Genomic DNA, 16,734 nt, shown 5'->3' with positions numbered 1-16,734 from the left:
TTTAAGATTTGTTCTTAAAGTTAATTCTTGAAGGTGAAACTTCAAAGAAAAGCAAACATTTGTACAACCGTGAAAAACGTTTCTCCTATATACTTAATAAAAAAACCCCTTCAAACATATAAAGATTTATAACTTTTAATTCAAGTTCAAACTTCTGCAATACCAGAATACGTTTCAAACACACATAATATCACACGTGTTCTGATAACAACAATTAGAACGCGCATGCTTCTTAATTTGCGGAAGCACAAATTACACGCGGTATTGGGGTCACGTGATTGTATCGTCCAGTAGTTTGGGTGTAAACCGGCCCAGGTGGCAGCGGCAGGGTCGTTAGGCTGCTGTACAGACAGACAGTGAGACAGACAGCGAGACAGTGGTCGTGCCACTTTCCATGTGCCTTGCCGGGGGCGAGTTTGCGCCCCTCAAGCACAGAGAGCAGCTATTTTGAAAGTGACCCCTCATTCAGGCAGCGACTGTGCAGCTGTCAGGAACCATGACTGAAGATGACGGATTCTGTTGTCGTGGAGGGATACGCCAGACTCCGAGATGGAAAAAAGGTGTTTAGCTCGACCAAATTTGCTGACGGCTACGGCAGAAGTACCGCAGCGCACTTTCACCTGTGCTTAAAAAAAGTTTCTCTCTGCTTTTGCTTTTCTTTCCACAGTGGAAAACTAGGTGGCTCGTCCTTCGCAAGCCGTCGCCTGTAGCAGGTAAAGAGCACCGACTGTTACCGGTCAGTTTGTCGCTGCGGCCGACGCGGAGTTTTGGCGCATGCTAGCTGCGCCACATCGGGCGCTGTAGTGCGTGTGTTTTCCAGGTTCATGGACCCTCGAGTCGTCACAAGGCCCGGTTTGTGTTCGTATAAGCAGAATTTAGGCCTCAGATCACTTTCAAAAAACGATGTAGAGCAGGTGAAGTAAATTTCAGGTAGAGTTTCAAAGCTGTTTTAAACTCGTCACAAAACTCCGCGTAAAAAATGAACTATTTTATGAATGTGGAGAAAAAGTTTGTTTTTCAAAGCAGGAAGTGCTTTTTGGAAAAAGTACTTTTAAAGTGCAAATGTTTGCCCATACTTCGGCTCGAAAAGGGTTAAAATTCATTCATGTGGTTTAATTGTACCTTCATTTGTAACTTTAAAGTTGTCTGCTTTGAGTCTGCACTCAGGTGTTCACTGTTTTTGTGTAACTTCACTGGTGAAGTTGTGTAAGCACGTATTTTGTGTTGTTTTTGTTTTTCAAGGTTACAAAAGGCCAAAATATAAACACAGACTTTGAAAATATTTCTGAACATAATTTCATGAGCTTACACTCTTATTGACCCTCATTTGTGGCCATCCTCAATGTTAATGTGCTGAAGGCTGATAGTCTGAGCCCTGCTGTATTTATAGATGCTCCATGAATGCAGTGAAGTTTTTATTCAGTCTCATCTACTGTGGAGGAGTTTCCTTTTTTTTTTTTTTGTATTTTATGAATAAGATGCTAGGCTTCAGGGTGATGATGTGGCTGTATTGAGTTACACAGAAACATTTTTGCTGCTGGGTGGCTTAACATGCTCCACAGGTTAGACTGAGGCTGAGAGCTGCTCCTCTTCAGATCTTAGATGTCAGTGTTATCACAGCTGTCTGCGCTCATGCCTCAGTTATGTGGGTTGAGAGGTGTGTGTGTGCGCGCATCCCTCTCCTTCACACACACACTGTCTTGTTTTGTCAGTTGACACTGATTGTTTGACGGTGCCAAAAGAGTAAAGGACACAACAACAGCTACTGTATGTCGGAATGCATCTTATCAGTGTTTGCCAGCGTAATTAATTAAGGGTTTTAACTGTGTTTCCAGTTATTTTCAAGGAGCTGTTGTATTTAAAATAATACAAAACTGTAATACTTAAGTACAGATTCACTTTGAGACATGACATCTTTGTTTTCATGCTTTTGTTGTGTCTCATCACGACTGTCTGACCCCTCCAGATTGCCTTGTGCTGCTGGTTTTTAAAGACAAGTCTGAGAAGGCGCAGGGCAACAAGGAGAGGGCCAGTGTCACCTTGGAGGAGATCTGCGGTCTGGAAGCGGGACAGTGGTATGAAGGCGTGGCTTTTACTCTGGCCATCCTCTGCCTGAACCAGGCTGCTCTGCTGGGCTTCGACAGCAAGGAGGCCGTGCAGGCGTGGGACGCCCGCCTGCGCTACAGCCTCGGTGAAGGTGAGGAGATCCGCCGACGCCTCCGTCTCCGTGTTTTCTTCAGGTGTTTTCACTTCCAGAGATTTTTTTTGCTTAAAAGTTTTCAAGAAATGTGAACTGCTTAAAATTTTGGAGCCATCCTCAACAACCAGATTAGTTAATCCATCATGCTGGCAGGTTTCAATACAGTCTGTTGCCTTGTAGGAAGAATATTCAACAGCCTGTGGACACAGCAGCAAACTGTCACCCTGAGGTTTGATTTTTGATTAGGGAACAGTCAATAAACTCTGGTCAGCCTGAGGAGGAAGGGTCAGCGGTTCATGGATATAACCAGGGCCTGATTTCGAAAATTATTACAGGTGATCAGAAGAATCAGTCTCAGTGTGCCGTTTCACCTGCAGCAAGGGAGGTGAGGGCAGGACGCAGGTTGAGAGTCTCACTGCAGCATTTAGGAAAAGCTGCAGCAGCTTCTTGACTTATCGGAGCAAGGGGACAACACCATGCTGAAATACAGCCAGGGTGAAGTTATCATTTACATTTAAAATATCAGAAACGATATTAAAAGTGATTAAAAAGAGTTTTAACGAAGATGCAGACCAAACACACGACATCAACAGGAGTTATAACGCAAGAACTGACATTTTATCAGCTTTCTGCTTGTATTTGAGTTGAGATGAACCCAGATTTACACTACTCAACAGATCACTCCCCCCCCCCCCCCCAAAAAAAAAGCCATGACATCATCCTGTCACATGCCTCTGCTTCATCCTTCTCACCTAAAACCAATTGGTTTGCATCATGATGAGGTTTAATGATAAAGATCTTTTAGCAGATCACATCATGCACACTTTTAATTGACGGGGGGGGGGGGGGGGGTCATTGTGAAACTTTTTTTTAAGTTCATTACCAGTTTCTTGGCTCTCAGAATGACAACATGGTGAGAATTGTTATTGCAATATTAATTTTTGTTCATATCTCCATGCTCCACGAGTTTCCGACGTCATAGAATTACACGTTGATTTATGGCCAAGTGTCGAGACTGGTCTGCTGTGTGGATCTGTTATATAAGTTACACAAGTGACAAACAAATAGGGGCTATTAATAGCGTTGGACTGTCCAGCTGGGGCCTGGAGTCACTAATGACAGTGTCATTATTGTGTGGAGGAGAGCGTGGTGCTAAAGACAAACTGCTGTTGACAAATTGTAAAAAAAAAAAAAAAAAAAACAGCTGTTGCCTCCAATCTGGCGTGCGTGCATGTGAAAACATACGTGTGTGCTTGCTCGTATGGAGGCACCTGTGTCTGTGCAGGCTTGCATGTGTGTTGTGAGAGCGCTAGGTAATCGTGTGTGTGTGTGTGTGTGGCCCAGTGTTTAATGTCACAGAGTGGAGCGTGTCCAAGCCTGCAGAAATGTCACCTGCCAGCCTGCGGGCTGAGGGCCACCGTGTGCAGAGCTTTTGTTATGAATCTTTCTTAACCTGAGTGATGACGTGACACAGCTGGCCAGCACCCCCTCATCATCGCCTCAATCAATCTCACCTGGCGAAGCTTGTTCAGCACAGCAGAAGTCTTTGGTTGAGTGCTGCTGGGGAACTCCACAAGTTCCACAAACTCACAGGCAGAAACGACTGTTCACGCATGCAGTTTTCCTCTTATTAGCAACAATGCAGAGACTCAGTTACAGATGTTTCATGGCAGGATTTGACTGCTTGATTTGATTGCATTGGGCTTCAGATCTGAGTGTTTAGAGCTCAGCTTGCTGATTTCATTCTGTGTGTGCAGCTGTTTCTCCTTTTTATTGGTGAATGAAGTAATCATTATGTAAGTGCACGGTGTTTTCTGTCCGCTGTAAGGCCTGAGTGCAGCTATTTTCAACCTGGACTCTTCTCCTTCATGTTGATGGATTGTTTGTTTACTGAACTCGCTGCTTAAATCTTGATTGTGAAAGTGCAGCTCTTCAGTGTCAGTGCAGGCACACAGAGGACCGCAAAACTTAAAAACATGTCTATCAGCATAACCATGCTCATGCCAATGACATGTTGACATTTTGAGCAATACTTAGCTCACTCATGTAAACCTACCACCAGTAGTAAGTTAGCCTAGTCCAAAAAATAAAATCTGCCTACCAGCAGCTGTGAAGTTTGCTAATCAACATGTTGCATTTTGTGTGTTTAATCCATACAACAAGCAAAGAGTAAAGAGGTTTTACAGGCATTATGTGCCAGACCTTTTCCAGACCTTTTCCTGGCCGGCCACATTGACATCCTGTGAGCTTGCTACATTTTGGTCAGACAGCTGTTTGTCTGTTTCCAGGTCAGTGGCTGACGGCTCACACCCTCCATCCCACAGTTTTAATTGATCATTAACAGTGATAGTTGAAGCAGTTATGCAACTAAAACCGGATCCGAGTTGAACCTGAGTGAAATGAAGGTCAGCACAGTAGCATCAGCAAACACTTGTTTATTTTACCTCCTTAAATCATAACCATTCAACTCAGTTTCACTCAGCATTTCCCCCCAGTCATCCTCCAGTAGCAGCTCTGTGGATTGTTGGATTGTGCTCGTAGTTTCAGTCGTTGGCCTTTCTTCATTGCTCTGCTGCTTTCTATGTTTGCTCAGTTCACAGATTCAGTGTTGGAGTCTTACCAGGGACCAAGTTGGAGAGCGGACCCGCAACTCTTCATTTGTGCAACAACTTACTGGCTCTGGCCCGGGACGTCCCCCCTGTTATTATCGGCCACTGGAACCTTCCAGACCTGCGCAGATATGGGCCTGTACCCAATGGATTTGTGTTCGAGGGAGGAACAAGATGTGGTTACTGTAAGTTTATTGCTTTTTGGGTTGTCTTTATGCTGCATTTGGATGTGTTTAGTTTGGGTAAATTGGCCGTTTAGCTATTTGCGGCTCCGTAAACTGATGTTTTGTGTTGTGGCAGACGATTCTTAGATAATTGGTTATTAGACTGAAACAGCACACTTGTGTTTTGGGAAGCGTGAGGGCAACTGAAGGAACTATAAAACAGCTCCGAGACTAATGAGCGTCGGGCATTTAGTAAATTTAGTTAACAGATTCAATACCACCAATAACAGTGAGTGGCTGGCAAAATGAGAGGATTAGAAAACAGAACATCAACAGCGAAGTGGAGACAGGAAAAACAAAAGATTAAAGTAACTAAACAGAAATCACAGTCACAGAGTGAAAATCAAACAAGTTTAAGAAAAGCCAACATTAAACACGGTCTGTCCCCGCCGTCTCATGACAATAATGACTCTTGAGTAAAATTGCGCTGCATCATTAGAAGCTGATAGCTCATTAAATCTCTATCTGTTTCCCTTATGTCTCTCTCAAACAGACCAAATAATCACCGGCTGTGATTCAACATGATTCATATGTAGCTTTTATTCCGCAGTGCCTGAGAAAGGAGAGGCTCCTTCGCACTGATCACTGTCCCAGTACAATAACATCATGTGCAGCTCTGAATCAAACGAATGCCCTCCGCCGACTTTAGTGTCCTTTCTGTCAGGGGCAGCTTTCATGGCTCACTGAGGTCCAATTTAGGGAAATGTTGATGCCACAGCCTGCAATTATGTTTTTGACCAGTGTTTCCCAAACTTTTATACCACACACAGCCTAATGAGTTGGCTCCAAGTGCCCCTGGTAGATCTGTGGCTCCATAGTGAATCCACACAAGTCAGTGTGGTCCTGGAGTTGTTGATGTGTCGGCTCGGTCTCTTTGGGCGTTTCAGGCATTCATCCATTCTGGTTTGACATCTCTACTTCAAAGGCAAAAATCTTGGTTTTGACAAAATATTTAAGACATTTCATCTTGTTTCAAGCTGGTTTGTCTTAAATTATCTTAATGAGAAAGTATATCTTAAAGCTTGAAACTAGAATTACCAGACTGACAAGTACAAGACTGCTTTGTCGAGGTCAGAATTTCTTACTTCAAGCAGCTTTTCATCTCCACATATTAAGAACAGGCACTGTTTTTAAGATAAAGCTCCTCTGAGACCAGATATTTTTACTTGTTTTCAAAATGGTAGCATGTGTAATCTTCCTGTCCTGTTGGCAGATAAATATACTCGTTGTAAGTGATATTTCCCCAGTGTTGCTGCTTTTCCCCCCTTGTTTTTGAGAGTTTTAACTGTGTGCTAGCTAGTTTTCATGCATCCTAATCCCAGCACATGCCGTTCAGGTGGAACATGTGACTCAGTTGGGAAACTGAAGCGGATCCTGTGCAGTCGGCCTTTCACAGCAGGCAGTTTGCTGGTTGTTGTGATATGACACATGCTTAAGATCAACCTTTGTAGTCCTATGTTGGTATTTTCCCCCTAAAAAGAGTTTTGTGGATGTTTTTATCAGCTGCTCCAGTCTCTCCAGGTGTATGTGGTACAGAATCACTGTTTTAGATAATGAGGTGCTTCCAACTCTGTAGCAGCCGTTTGTGGAAGGCTGTTCATTAGCTGACAGTGAACAAATCCAGATCCTGAAAGAAATTGCTTGCAGAGTTTGTTGTTTTCGAGTTTGATGAACTTGACCTCGTCCACCGCTGGATTAACCTTACTGCTCAACAAGTCGTGTCCGAGCTCACTCATCTGGCTGAGTGGGAGCAAATCCCTGGTTTCAAAATGTTGTGGAGAGAATCGTGAACGCGGTGCTGGAGTGAGATGTTTAACAATCACACATGGGTGTAATGTGTTTGGATGTCCACACACTTGTTTGTAAAGCGAGTGCAATTAAATCCAAATATTAGTAATTAAATAACATAGTGGGCTGTTATTGGTAATTCGATTTACCTACATGAGTAATGGGATGCATATGATGTTGAAGGAAACAGTTTTTCACTTGTTCTCCAGAGAAAAAAAACAAAAACAAAAAAAAAAACAGCTGCTTCGTGACAACAAGAAACCTGCTGGAGGAAAATTATTCAGTCTGTGCAGGATCACCCCCGCTGTGCCTAAAATTCAACATCATGCGTCACTCCAGAGAGGTTGTTTTTGAGAAAGCAAGCTGCGTTTGTGTGTCTGTGATAAGGCAGTTTACAGCTTCCAATAGACATGAAACCATTAAAGAAGAGATGAGTGTATGTCAACACCTGGAGGGGGACGGAGACATGAGGGGAACGCCAGAGACCTCTGAGCGCTGCGGACACACGATGACCTCGCGGGAAACTGGACACTTAAGAATGTGACGTGTGATTTATTTAGCTCCGTTAAATCTTCAGCAGTGCATCTCACATAATATGGAAAAAGTCTGACGTCATTTATGCTTTAATGTGCAAAAAAGAGGAAGTGTGTGTGAGCGTGAAGGTGCGTCTGAACGTGTGTGTGTGTGTGTGTGTGTTGAAGGGCGTGCATTCCTGTGACATGTAATCTCAGCACAGTTTATCCACAGCACAGGGAGAGGTGGTGTAACCGTGTTGGTCCTCACACGTCTGCTTGAAGCAGCTGTAGAACTGTGAGCTGCATTTGTCCGACCTTTTGTTCACGTCCCGCTCGGTAGCTTATCCTCGAGGTTTCGAGTTTTTCACTCACGAACGCGAGCCAAGTAGCCAAGGTGTGACAGAGGAGAAGTGTTTAGAGGCTCTTTTTAGCGTTGGCTGCATGTGAAACACTCGCTGCGCTAAAGTGATCACTCTGATGGACATTGATAGGTGAAAATGAACAGGTTGGATTGATACTTTGATAATCCCAGTGGGAAACTGCAGCGTCACCGCAGGGAAGTCAAACGAGTCATTAAATGAAATGAACAACAGGGGGCGCTCAAAGACGTCGACAAGAAAGTAGAATAATATAAATACTTGACCAAAAACTGAGCTAATGCTAACAGCTAGATTAGCAATTAATCTGATTAATTTGAATATTTACTGCTTTTCTTCACATCATCTTAAATACTGAATATCGTTTATTAAATATCTTTTGATTTTGGACAAATTCAACGAATTTGAAGGCGTCACTTTGGGCTCTAAGAATTTGTGTCACTTGTAACTATTTTCTAACATTTTATAGACCAAATGATTCATTTATTCACTGAAACAATGACCACGTTAATGGTAATTGAAGAGAACATGTTAGCTGCGGCCCCACTTGATATACTGTTTAATCTGTTGAATAATCAGCATGACGTGTCCTCAGGACAGCACATAAAGATCTTAAAGCTGCATTAATTTATAGCTTTGTATTAACAATGGATCAAATGACTGTATGTAATATGAGCTGTCACTCAGCTCTGCTCTCGAGCAGATTTTTAACAGCATTCAGTTCATTGTTTAGGTTTTGTGGCCCCCAGCTCCACTGATCTCATCGACCCTATCTCCAGATGCAGCTAATGAAGCAGATATTTCCCTCCGGAGCTGGTAGAGGCTGAAATATAGAGCCAAAAAAGAGAGTAAATAGTGGACAAACACAACTCCAGATGAATGCTAATGTTTCCGGACGTGCGAAAGGGCAAAAGTTGGCAAACGTCTTTTAAAATGATAAGATTTCAGCGTTGTTTCTAGCTCGTCGTGCTGCTTCGACAAACAGCTCAGCAGTCTTAATATTGCTTTATTTTGGGGGAGCTAAAGTAGACATTGTTAAAATGTGTGTCAGTGAAGTTGCTAAATCTACGTGTTGGAGAAAGTGTATCTCTGACGGAAGTTTGTCTCACTTGTGAATAGAAAGAATAGTAAAATCATCCAAAAATAAAGTGTCCCTTCAGCGTTTGCCTGCTTTGGTGACTTTGCTGCTGTAGGAATAAAAAGGCCAGCCTGAGCTCAGAGTGAACATTCAAGCTAATTTACACTTCCCACATGCCGAACACGATTTAATATTTTCTGTTACTTTGTATGGACGCCGTGTGGTATCTCTTTTAGAGGAGAGACCAGAAGGGTCCACTTGGGCTGTTTTTGTTCCTACACAGAATCTTCATCAGGTTGTAAACTGCCACCTGTTCTTTGTTTGGTTTGGGGTTTTTTGTTTGTACTCTAGCTTTTGGCAGTGCACCTGATGTTCAGTCACCTGCTACCAAAAGCACGGCCCGAGTACACGTTGACCTCAAAACAGGAAACATTTCCTGAAATTAAACACAGCCGATGAGACGCTTCTTAATCAGATCCGTATCGTGACAGCTCCAAACACGCCATACATCTTTAATTTCGACTGGCGCAGACATTTGAGCAGACTTTGCTGCTGACCTTTGACCTCGCTCACAGCCAGGGGGGTGTTGGGAATGTTATTGAGGCCTGCCTTGACATGGGTGGTCCCAGGGACGGGGCGACATAACGACCCTTTATTGGTGACGCCTTGTAATGGACGACCGTTTGTATCATCAGAGGGAGGTCAGGACACCTCTGAGGAGCAGGACCTCTTCACCTTCACGTTATTATATCTCCTTTGATGACGTTCTAGATTGATGTCAAAGACTAAGTGGGAGCAGTAAGGAGGAAATTAGATTTCGTGCGACTTAATACAAAATCTATAAGGGCGGCCACAACCAGGGCCGAGTTTCAAACCTGTGTAAGTGAACAAAACGTGTGCAGGTATCAGAAGAGTTTAAAAAGCCGTCAGGTACTGAGCGTCAGCACTGAACTCTTGGCCAGACGTGTACTCTCATGTAGTCTCTGTTTGTTTCAGCAAAGTTGTGTTACGACTGTAAGCAGCTTCTTCTTAGAAATGAAAGAAGGATTTTATAGAAAAACATGTCTGTATTTCCCAAAGAAAGGTAGCATGAAAGATCGTTTTGGTATGGAGAGAATGATGAGTACTAACTGTGTCAGCGAGAACTAATTTTTGACGACTTGTCATTTTTGGGTTGGTGGGTTCATTGGTTCACTGGAATTACAACTTTCCGCTGACTTTTTATTCAACGCCATCATCGGATCAAATTAGAATTTGATTAGTGCTTTGCTTTATGACCACAGTTACAGAACTAATGACAGTCCCATCAGCCTCAGCTGTACTTTCTGTTTCAGGCTAATTAGCAAGTATTAGCTTGCAAATGTTGTGTTTGCAACTTTTTCTGGTTTCAGCTTCTCAATTTTGAGGATTTGCTGCTTTTCTTTGACTTGTGTGAAGACCTTCTCTTCCTTTAGGAAATGGTTTCAAACAAATTAATTGATTGAGGATTAAAAAGGTTGTTAGTAGCAGCCACACCAGCGTTCGATCATGTTACAGTACAGTGCGTTTCTAGTCATTTCAATGTATTTGGTCTGGTTGTGGATATTTCAGTGCTGCAGAAAGTACCATTACACTAATAAAGGTCTGCTTTCTACAGGGGCTGGTGTTTTCTTGCTCGCGTCCGCTGAGAGCGAGCAGATCAGCTTTCTATTCGACTGCATCGTCAGAGGCATCTCCCCCACCAGAGGCCCTTTTGGACTGCGGCCAGTTTTGCCAGGTCAGTACCAGAGGTGTTTAAAGCTGCTTCGCTGGGAAACCAACGGGGCTCAAGAGAGGCGAAGTTTAGCTGTGAGGACCATTATTTAAAGAGAGAAGATGGATCTCTGTGTGATGCTTATTTGTATAATTAACAAGCCGGGCTGTTGCTGAGGACTGTGAGCAAACACTTAAGTGGACAGCGGCCATTTAAACTGCAGCAGACCCTGCACGGCCCCCCCCCCCCAGCGCCTCCTGGGATTTATCTTAGCTGTTAGGTGCGCTGCCTTCCTGGAATCCAACCATTTTTGGCAGAATGAGTCAGAGGATTCCTCTGTGGATGGATGTGCTTTGATGTGACCAAATTGTGACTGACAGCTGTTTTTTACGTAATTGGATAATCCTCTCAAGCAATTTATAGTTTTAGTCAAACATCCTAACCCCTGACTTAAGTGTACCTCGGTGAAATGTAAAGCGTAGGGTCACCTCAAACATCAGTAAGAGGATAACTACTGTACTAACTGTGACTATGGCAGCAAATTCAATTGTAGTCTATGTATAGTTGAGGGTGTCGTGCTACTGGTGGGAGAGCTGGGCCGAGATCCAAATAGCCATTAGTGTGTTTTTTTTTTCTTTACTATCATTACAGCAGGGCAGGATTTCAATTTGCCATTGATGTCGAGCACGCTGGGAAAATGATAGACCTAATATGTGACCAGCATGATCTCCATCTGTGAATATTTGAAAGCTAAAGGAAATCAAGCTTTTTAAAGAGTTGATAGGGTGGAATATTGCAGTTGGCCTCTAACAGCGAGGTTTGTCTGAATAATGAGCTCTGAGCTCTAACGTGTCCGCCCTCTGCTCTTCTGCTCTCCCCTTCTTCTGCCACTCATTGTGAAAACTTGACAGTATTTGCTTAGTTTCATTGCTAAAACTGTTTATTTTCCAATGCACAGCTTATTTTTGTGAAATAACATCAGCAGCTGTTGTTTGAAATTGATTAAAAAGCAATTAATCCACGACAGTTTTGCTAATTGATTAACTTTATCTGGTTCCTGCTTCTCAGTTGTGAAGATTTGCTGCTTTTCTTTGTCTTATGCAACAGGGAGCTTCATATTTTTGGGGTTGGACTGTGACAAGCAATTTGAAGACCTCAGTGTGGGCTCTGTTTGGCATGTTTCACAATTTCGTGACGAAATTCAGTTTATTTATAAGAATGATCCTCCTCGGCTTTCAGACTATCCCAACCCTCAACTTTAACGCTGCCATAATCAGTGTTTGATATTAACAGTGAGTCAGTGCCACAGTGTGAAAGGGATCAATCATAGTGTTTTGGTGTTTTTGGGATCGTTGTTTTGGCGTCACTGCTCTCATCAGTGTGGTTTTTGGGCGTAGCAGGCAGTTGCTTTCAGCTACAAAGCTCTGATAAACTGTCTGTGCACCACCCACTCAGCACCAAACAACAGGCAAGAAAAGTTAGCGTCTAGCTAGTGGGCATGGTGGAGCGTTTAGCAGCTAAAGAGACAGACAGTTCGCTCAGGAGTTGGTGGGGACCAAACCTGTAAGCCGATAATGTTAATGTTGTGTTTACAGCTTGCTTCTGTTGCCCCCAAATTACTAAAGAAATCAGTTATTTCTGGTTTAAATTGAAAATGAGCTCAAACCTGTAGCTCTTGCTCAGGCTCATAAGACGTACTTGTGTATCTTCAGACTGTCTCCCTCTGCAGTATGCTATCCAAAATAATAGAAAGGGTAGAAATTGTTTCTCATGCCTCCTCAAGACTCCTTCTACCTTATCTTTGTGGCTTATCCTTCACATTTGGATGCTAGATCTAATTTTACAATAGCCGTTGAACATTATCTGCTCGCCCGCTGCTCACTTTAACACCTTCAATTTTCCACACTAGCGGTTTTAACATTTTCTCTCACCCAGTGTGCAACTTAACAGGAAATGTGGACCGGGCAGCTGTGGGGCGCTCGTGGATATTCTGGTTTTCACACATCTTGCCGCCCAATCACAGGTTGAGCTCATACTCCTATTATTGTGGTGCGTAGTAGAATAAATAGCAGGGAGGATGTCGGAGGGAGAGCATGGGGTCAAAGTCACAGTTCACACAAGTAGAGCAGCCAAAGCCTCCTAATCACTCCGGGCATGTATGTAACCTCATCCACAGGATTCCACTGCTGCCTCCCCCACTTCATTTCATACTCGGTCACCCAGCGCTCCACTCTCCCCTCGCTCTCATTTTATACTCTTTTCCTATCTGCAGCCCTTAATTGTGTCTCTTGTCCTCACTTGTGGTTCACCTCTCAGTCCTTGTCTGTGCCCGAGTCCCGCTCAGCTCCTGACTGAATGTCTCCACCTCTGTTTTGATTAATTGCTGTTATGTTCCGAGGCTCACTTATCTGTTTGTCACCCTTGCGTGCCGTACTGTTTCCGCCTCTCTGCCTTTCGCTGTGCTGCTGTCTGTTAGTCTCCAGGATACGCTTTATGGTCCGAGGGGCACTTTAAACTTAGATTACTGCAACGTTTGTCTAGAAAAATTGCAGATGAAGAATGTAATCTAGCCGCCTAATGGAGAACAGTATAGGGAATGAAGATTGCAATGGCTGCTTCAAGTGGAAAATGTAGCTCAGCAGCAAGTTAGACCTACCTGGCTTTAACAACACGTGAAGAACCAGTTAGATTGAAGAGTGTTATGTCATTTTTATCCTTCAGATTTGTACGGATTAAACAAGATTTAATGTGTTGGGCAGGTTTTGTTTCCCCCAGCCAGAGCCAGGCTACTTGTTTCCCCTGTGTTTTCAGTCTTTATGCTAAGCTAGGCTAACCTGCTGCTGGCTGTAGCTTCATATTAAGCATGCAGATCAACCACCACTAAGATTTTAAAATCCGGCCATGATCAACTTTATGACTGGTTATGACAGACTTTCCTGCATTAAGTGCTGTTAGCCATTTATTTAGCTTTTCATGGACATAGACACAGACACATTTTTCATGCCTGTGTTCAGCTCACAGCCATCTCTGACCAAATTAGGATTTTCTGGCTACTGTATCTGTCAAAGGGGAGGAGGCGTTAGTGGAGCTTAGCCGGGATGAGCATGCCACGAAAATACAGCGTGTGATAGGCTGCGACACCTGTTAGTCAAGCAGATATTACCCAAGACACACTCCGTTTTGATCTCTTTGGCCGCGCTCCATGCGGTCGCGCTGGCGTGCCGCTTGTTACATAGCGACATTGGCAGGGAAAGCTGCTTAAATGGAGTGCAGATGGCATGTGAGGCGGCAGGTATGATGTGAATCTCTATCAGCTGATAATCAAACCACAGCAGGTAGTGGAGATACTGTGGTAAACTATAATTTTCTCATAGCTTGTAAGTGTTGGCAGGGGCAGCGCAATGCCCTCTTTATTTGGATGGAGCCATGACAAGCTATGTGAAATATGTCAGTTATATCAGTTAGTGTTGAGTTACGATGCTGCTGGTGCACAAACAGCCTTTGATTCGTAAAAAGCTTCGTGACACCACACCAGTGCAGAACTGCCATCATTAAAAACAAAAAAAATGAGAAGGAAATGTGTTTTCATTGTGACAAAAAACATCTCGTTATGAGAAAACAGTTGTTTTAATTAGAACAGGTCAAACCCAGTATTAAGTGTCACCATTACAAATATGAAGCGTTTTTTCAAATCTTGTGTAAAGTTACACATCTTTGGTTCTTGAATTGCAGTGCTGCACATGAATCTTTGAGCAGGGAAAGGGAGAAATCAGTGCTGCCTCATGTTTGGATCTTGTGCTTGTTGGTGCACAACAGCAGGACAAAGAGCTTTAGTCTTATAGTTTGAGATCGAAGTTGAGCAGGAAGTCAAGTTTAATTTAATTTAAAAGCTGAATGATGGTACGAACACTTGAAATGTTTTCTCTTTGTCTACACTAAGACTGCATTAGGAGGCCAAATTCATTTCTTTTAAAGTTCATCGATTAGGATTCTTGACGGCATAGTTGCATAATCAAACTTTCAGCAGGGCCTATATGGCTCTTTTGAAGGTTTTATGATAAATACTTTTTGAACATACAGCTTTTTTTTTCTTTTTTTTTTTTGAGACGGGATATTCAGGGAACATTTTATCTTCAAAATCGAACTATGAGTTTGTCCCAGTCTGTTATTTTTTCAATTTGTTATAAACCATAAGTCAGTATGTCACGTATAGGATGTGATCTCAGCCATTTGCAGAGTTCTGGTGCATTTACCACATCACAGTTTGAGGATCTGATAGATAAAAAAAACAATCGATGCAGTGTTACAGTTGACCTTGGATGGTCTAAGGTACATTAGATCCTTGAACAGCACCAACAGTCTTTAGCCACTAGCAGCAGGGTGCGTACCAACAGAGCCACGTGGCAGCGCTATTAATAAACCCTGTAGTGTTGCACAAATACTGCAAGGTGTTCCCCCATGTGACCCTTTTCTGGGCTTGACCAACTAATAGTACGCAACACTCCTGCCACACTGATTGTCAGCTATTCTTCTCACTCTTCTGACATTTTGCTTTCACGATGCCACAGAAAGATGAGCGAGACTCTTGTGGTTTAAAGTGTCCCGTCTTTTTTCTCTGGAGTAGCAGGATGTGTTTTCACAGCTGCGTCCGTGTCACCGCAGTGCAAAAACGCTCCGCTGCGTCACATTTGATCCCGCGTCTCAGCGACGGTGGCAAGACTTGCTAAACTTACCTTGTCGTCACTCGTTAGCTTGATGACTGCAGCGTGCGCTTTGGATGCTCTCTCTTACAGACCCCAGCTCCAGTCAGACGAATTCGGAGGAGAGGCTGAACCACGAGGCCCAGGAGCTGGAGAAGCGACTGAGCATGCTCTCTCACAGGAGCAGCACAGGTAGAGCCACGCGGCTGTAGTGCTGTGCTCAGACTCAGAGTAGGAAGGAAAAAAGTGAAACTGCAGCTCAACGTTTGCAAGTCTTCCTGCTCTGAATGTGTATCTTTCTTCACACACTAGTCCCAAAGCACCCTCTTTCCCACCAAAGAGTACAAATGATGCACTGGATTTTCATAATGCTGTACTTAGATCTAAATGAAGTTTGAGAATTTAACATTAATCACACAAGTGATTTATTATTTCTATTATTTGGTGAATATCAGGAGAAAAGTGGCAGGAAAGCAGACAAAATGCTGTTTGTGATGTTTTATTGATTAAAGCATTTTTTTCTGTTAAAGCAGTTGATTAAATCCAGTAAAGATTTATTAATGTTGTCTTTCTGGGCAGCCTCATCCTCGTACTGCCCGTCTGCTGGTGGAGACGACCGCAGCATATCCGGTTCTTCCGACACGTCAGACACCAGCCAATCGGACTGCAGCATTGGCAGCCGGCTGGCCATTTGGACCGAACCGGCCTCCAGCCCACCTGAAAGCACCGGCCATGTGGGCTCCAAAGCGGCGTTGCAGAGCATCGAGAAGCTTTCCGTCAACCAGGGAGGAGGGAACCGGCCTGCTGCTAAGCCCCCCCGGCAGCTTCAGGAGATCGGCCGGCAGAGCTCATCTGACAGCGGCATCGCCACCGGCAGCCACTCCTCTTATTCTGGAAGTTTCTCCTCCTACACAGGCAGCCTGGATATCACCCCTGGGGAGGACTTTGGGTCTGTTTTCAGCTTGCCTCCCCATTTGGCTCAAGATCTGAGCCCTTGTACTTGCCTCACTGCCCCTGGACATGAATACCAGGTACCAACATCACTAAGGTATCTCTATGACACTCCCAGGAGTCTGTTACAGGAGGGAGGTGGAGGTGCCAAAGACGGTGAACCATCCACCCCAACTAAGGACAATCCTGCCTCAACAGACTCAGCAAAGGGGGATAAAAGCAGTGCTGTGACCTGTGAGGGTCACTCTGAAAGTACTAAAAGACAGTCAATGAGTGAACACTTGCCAAGCCCCTCAGAGGAGAGTAAGAAAACCAAGGTGGCGCCATCTAGTGAACACCCAGACTCCTGCTACATCTGCTGCTCTGTCCCCAAAACCATCGTGACCATCTGCTCAGTGTGTGGTGGATTTAAGGTGAGCAGAGAAATGTCTTTGTGTCAGTTCTGCAGATGAAAATCTTGCTTTTTAAAGTCATTTTGTGTGTTTCTACCCTTTTGTCAGAGACAGATCTGAGTTAAGCTCAGACACAAGTGTAGTTCTATTCGCGTTGGCCATCTGTTT

The 16,734-nt window shown here is 43.8% G+C and overlaps 1 protein-coding gene across 1 annotated transcript in view; it reads left to right on the top strand.

Annotated features, from left to right (window-relative positions):
- The first annotated feature begins 372 nt into the window (after positions 1–372).
- The window catches only part of LOC143317155 (protein Dok-7-like), a 33,525-nt gene continuing 17,163 nt past the window's right edge, over positions 373–16,734 (top strand). Inside the window, exons 1-7 of the mRNA XM_076725133.1 lie at positions 373–560; positions 668–713; positions 1,967–2,197; positions 4,794–4,994; positions 10,428–10,547; positions 15,317–15,415; positions 15,803–16,587. Of these exons, the coding sequence (XP_076581248.1) occupies positions 507–560; positions 668–713; positions 1,967–2,197; positions 4,794–4,994; positions 10,428–10,547; positions 15,317–15,415; positions 15,803–16,587 (1,536 nt within the window). The 5' untranslated portion in view covers positions 373–506. The remainder of the gene's footprint in view (positions 561–667; positions 714–1,966; positions 2,198–4,793; positions 4,995–10,427; positions 10,548–15,316; positions 15,416–15,802; positions 16,588–16,734) is intronic.

The sequence above is a fragment of the Chaetodon auriga genome, chromosome 24 (assembly GCF_051107435.1).
Source record: "Chaetodon auriga isolate fChaAug3 chromosome 24, fChaAug3.hap1, whole genome shotgun sequence".
Lineage (NCBI taxonomy): Eukaryota > Metazoa > Chordata > Actinopteri > Chaetodontiformes > Chaetodontidae > Chaetodon > Chaetodon auriga.
Note: the sequence above shows the minus strand (reverse complement) of the source record. Positions and strands in the feature narration are given on the sequence as shown.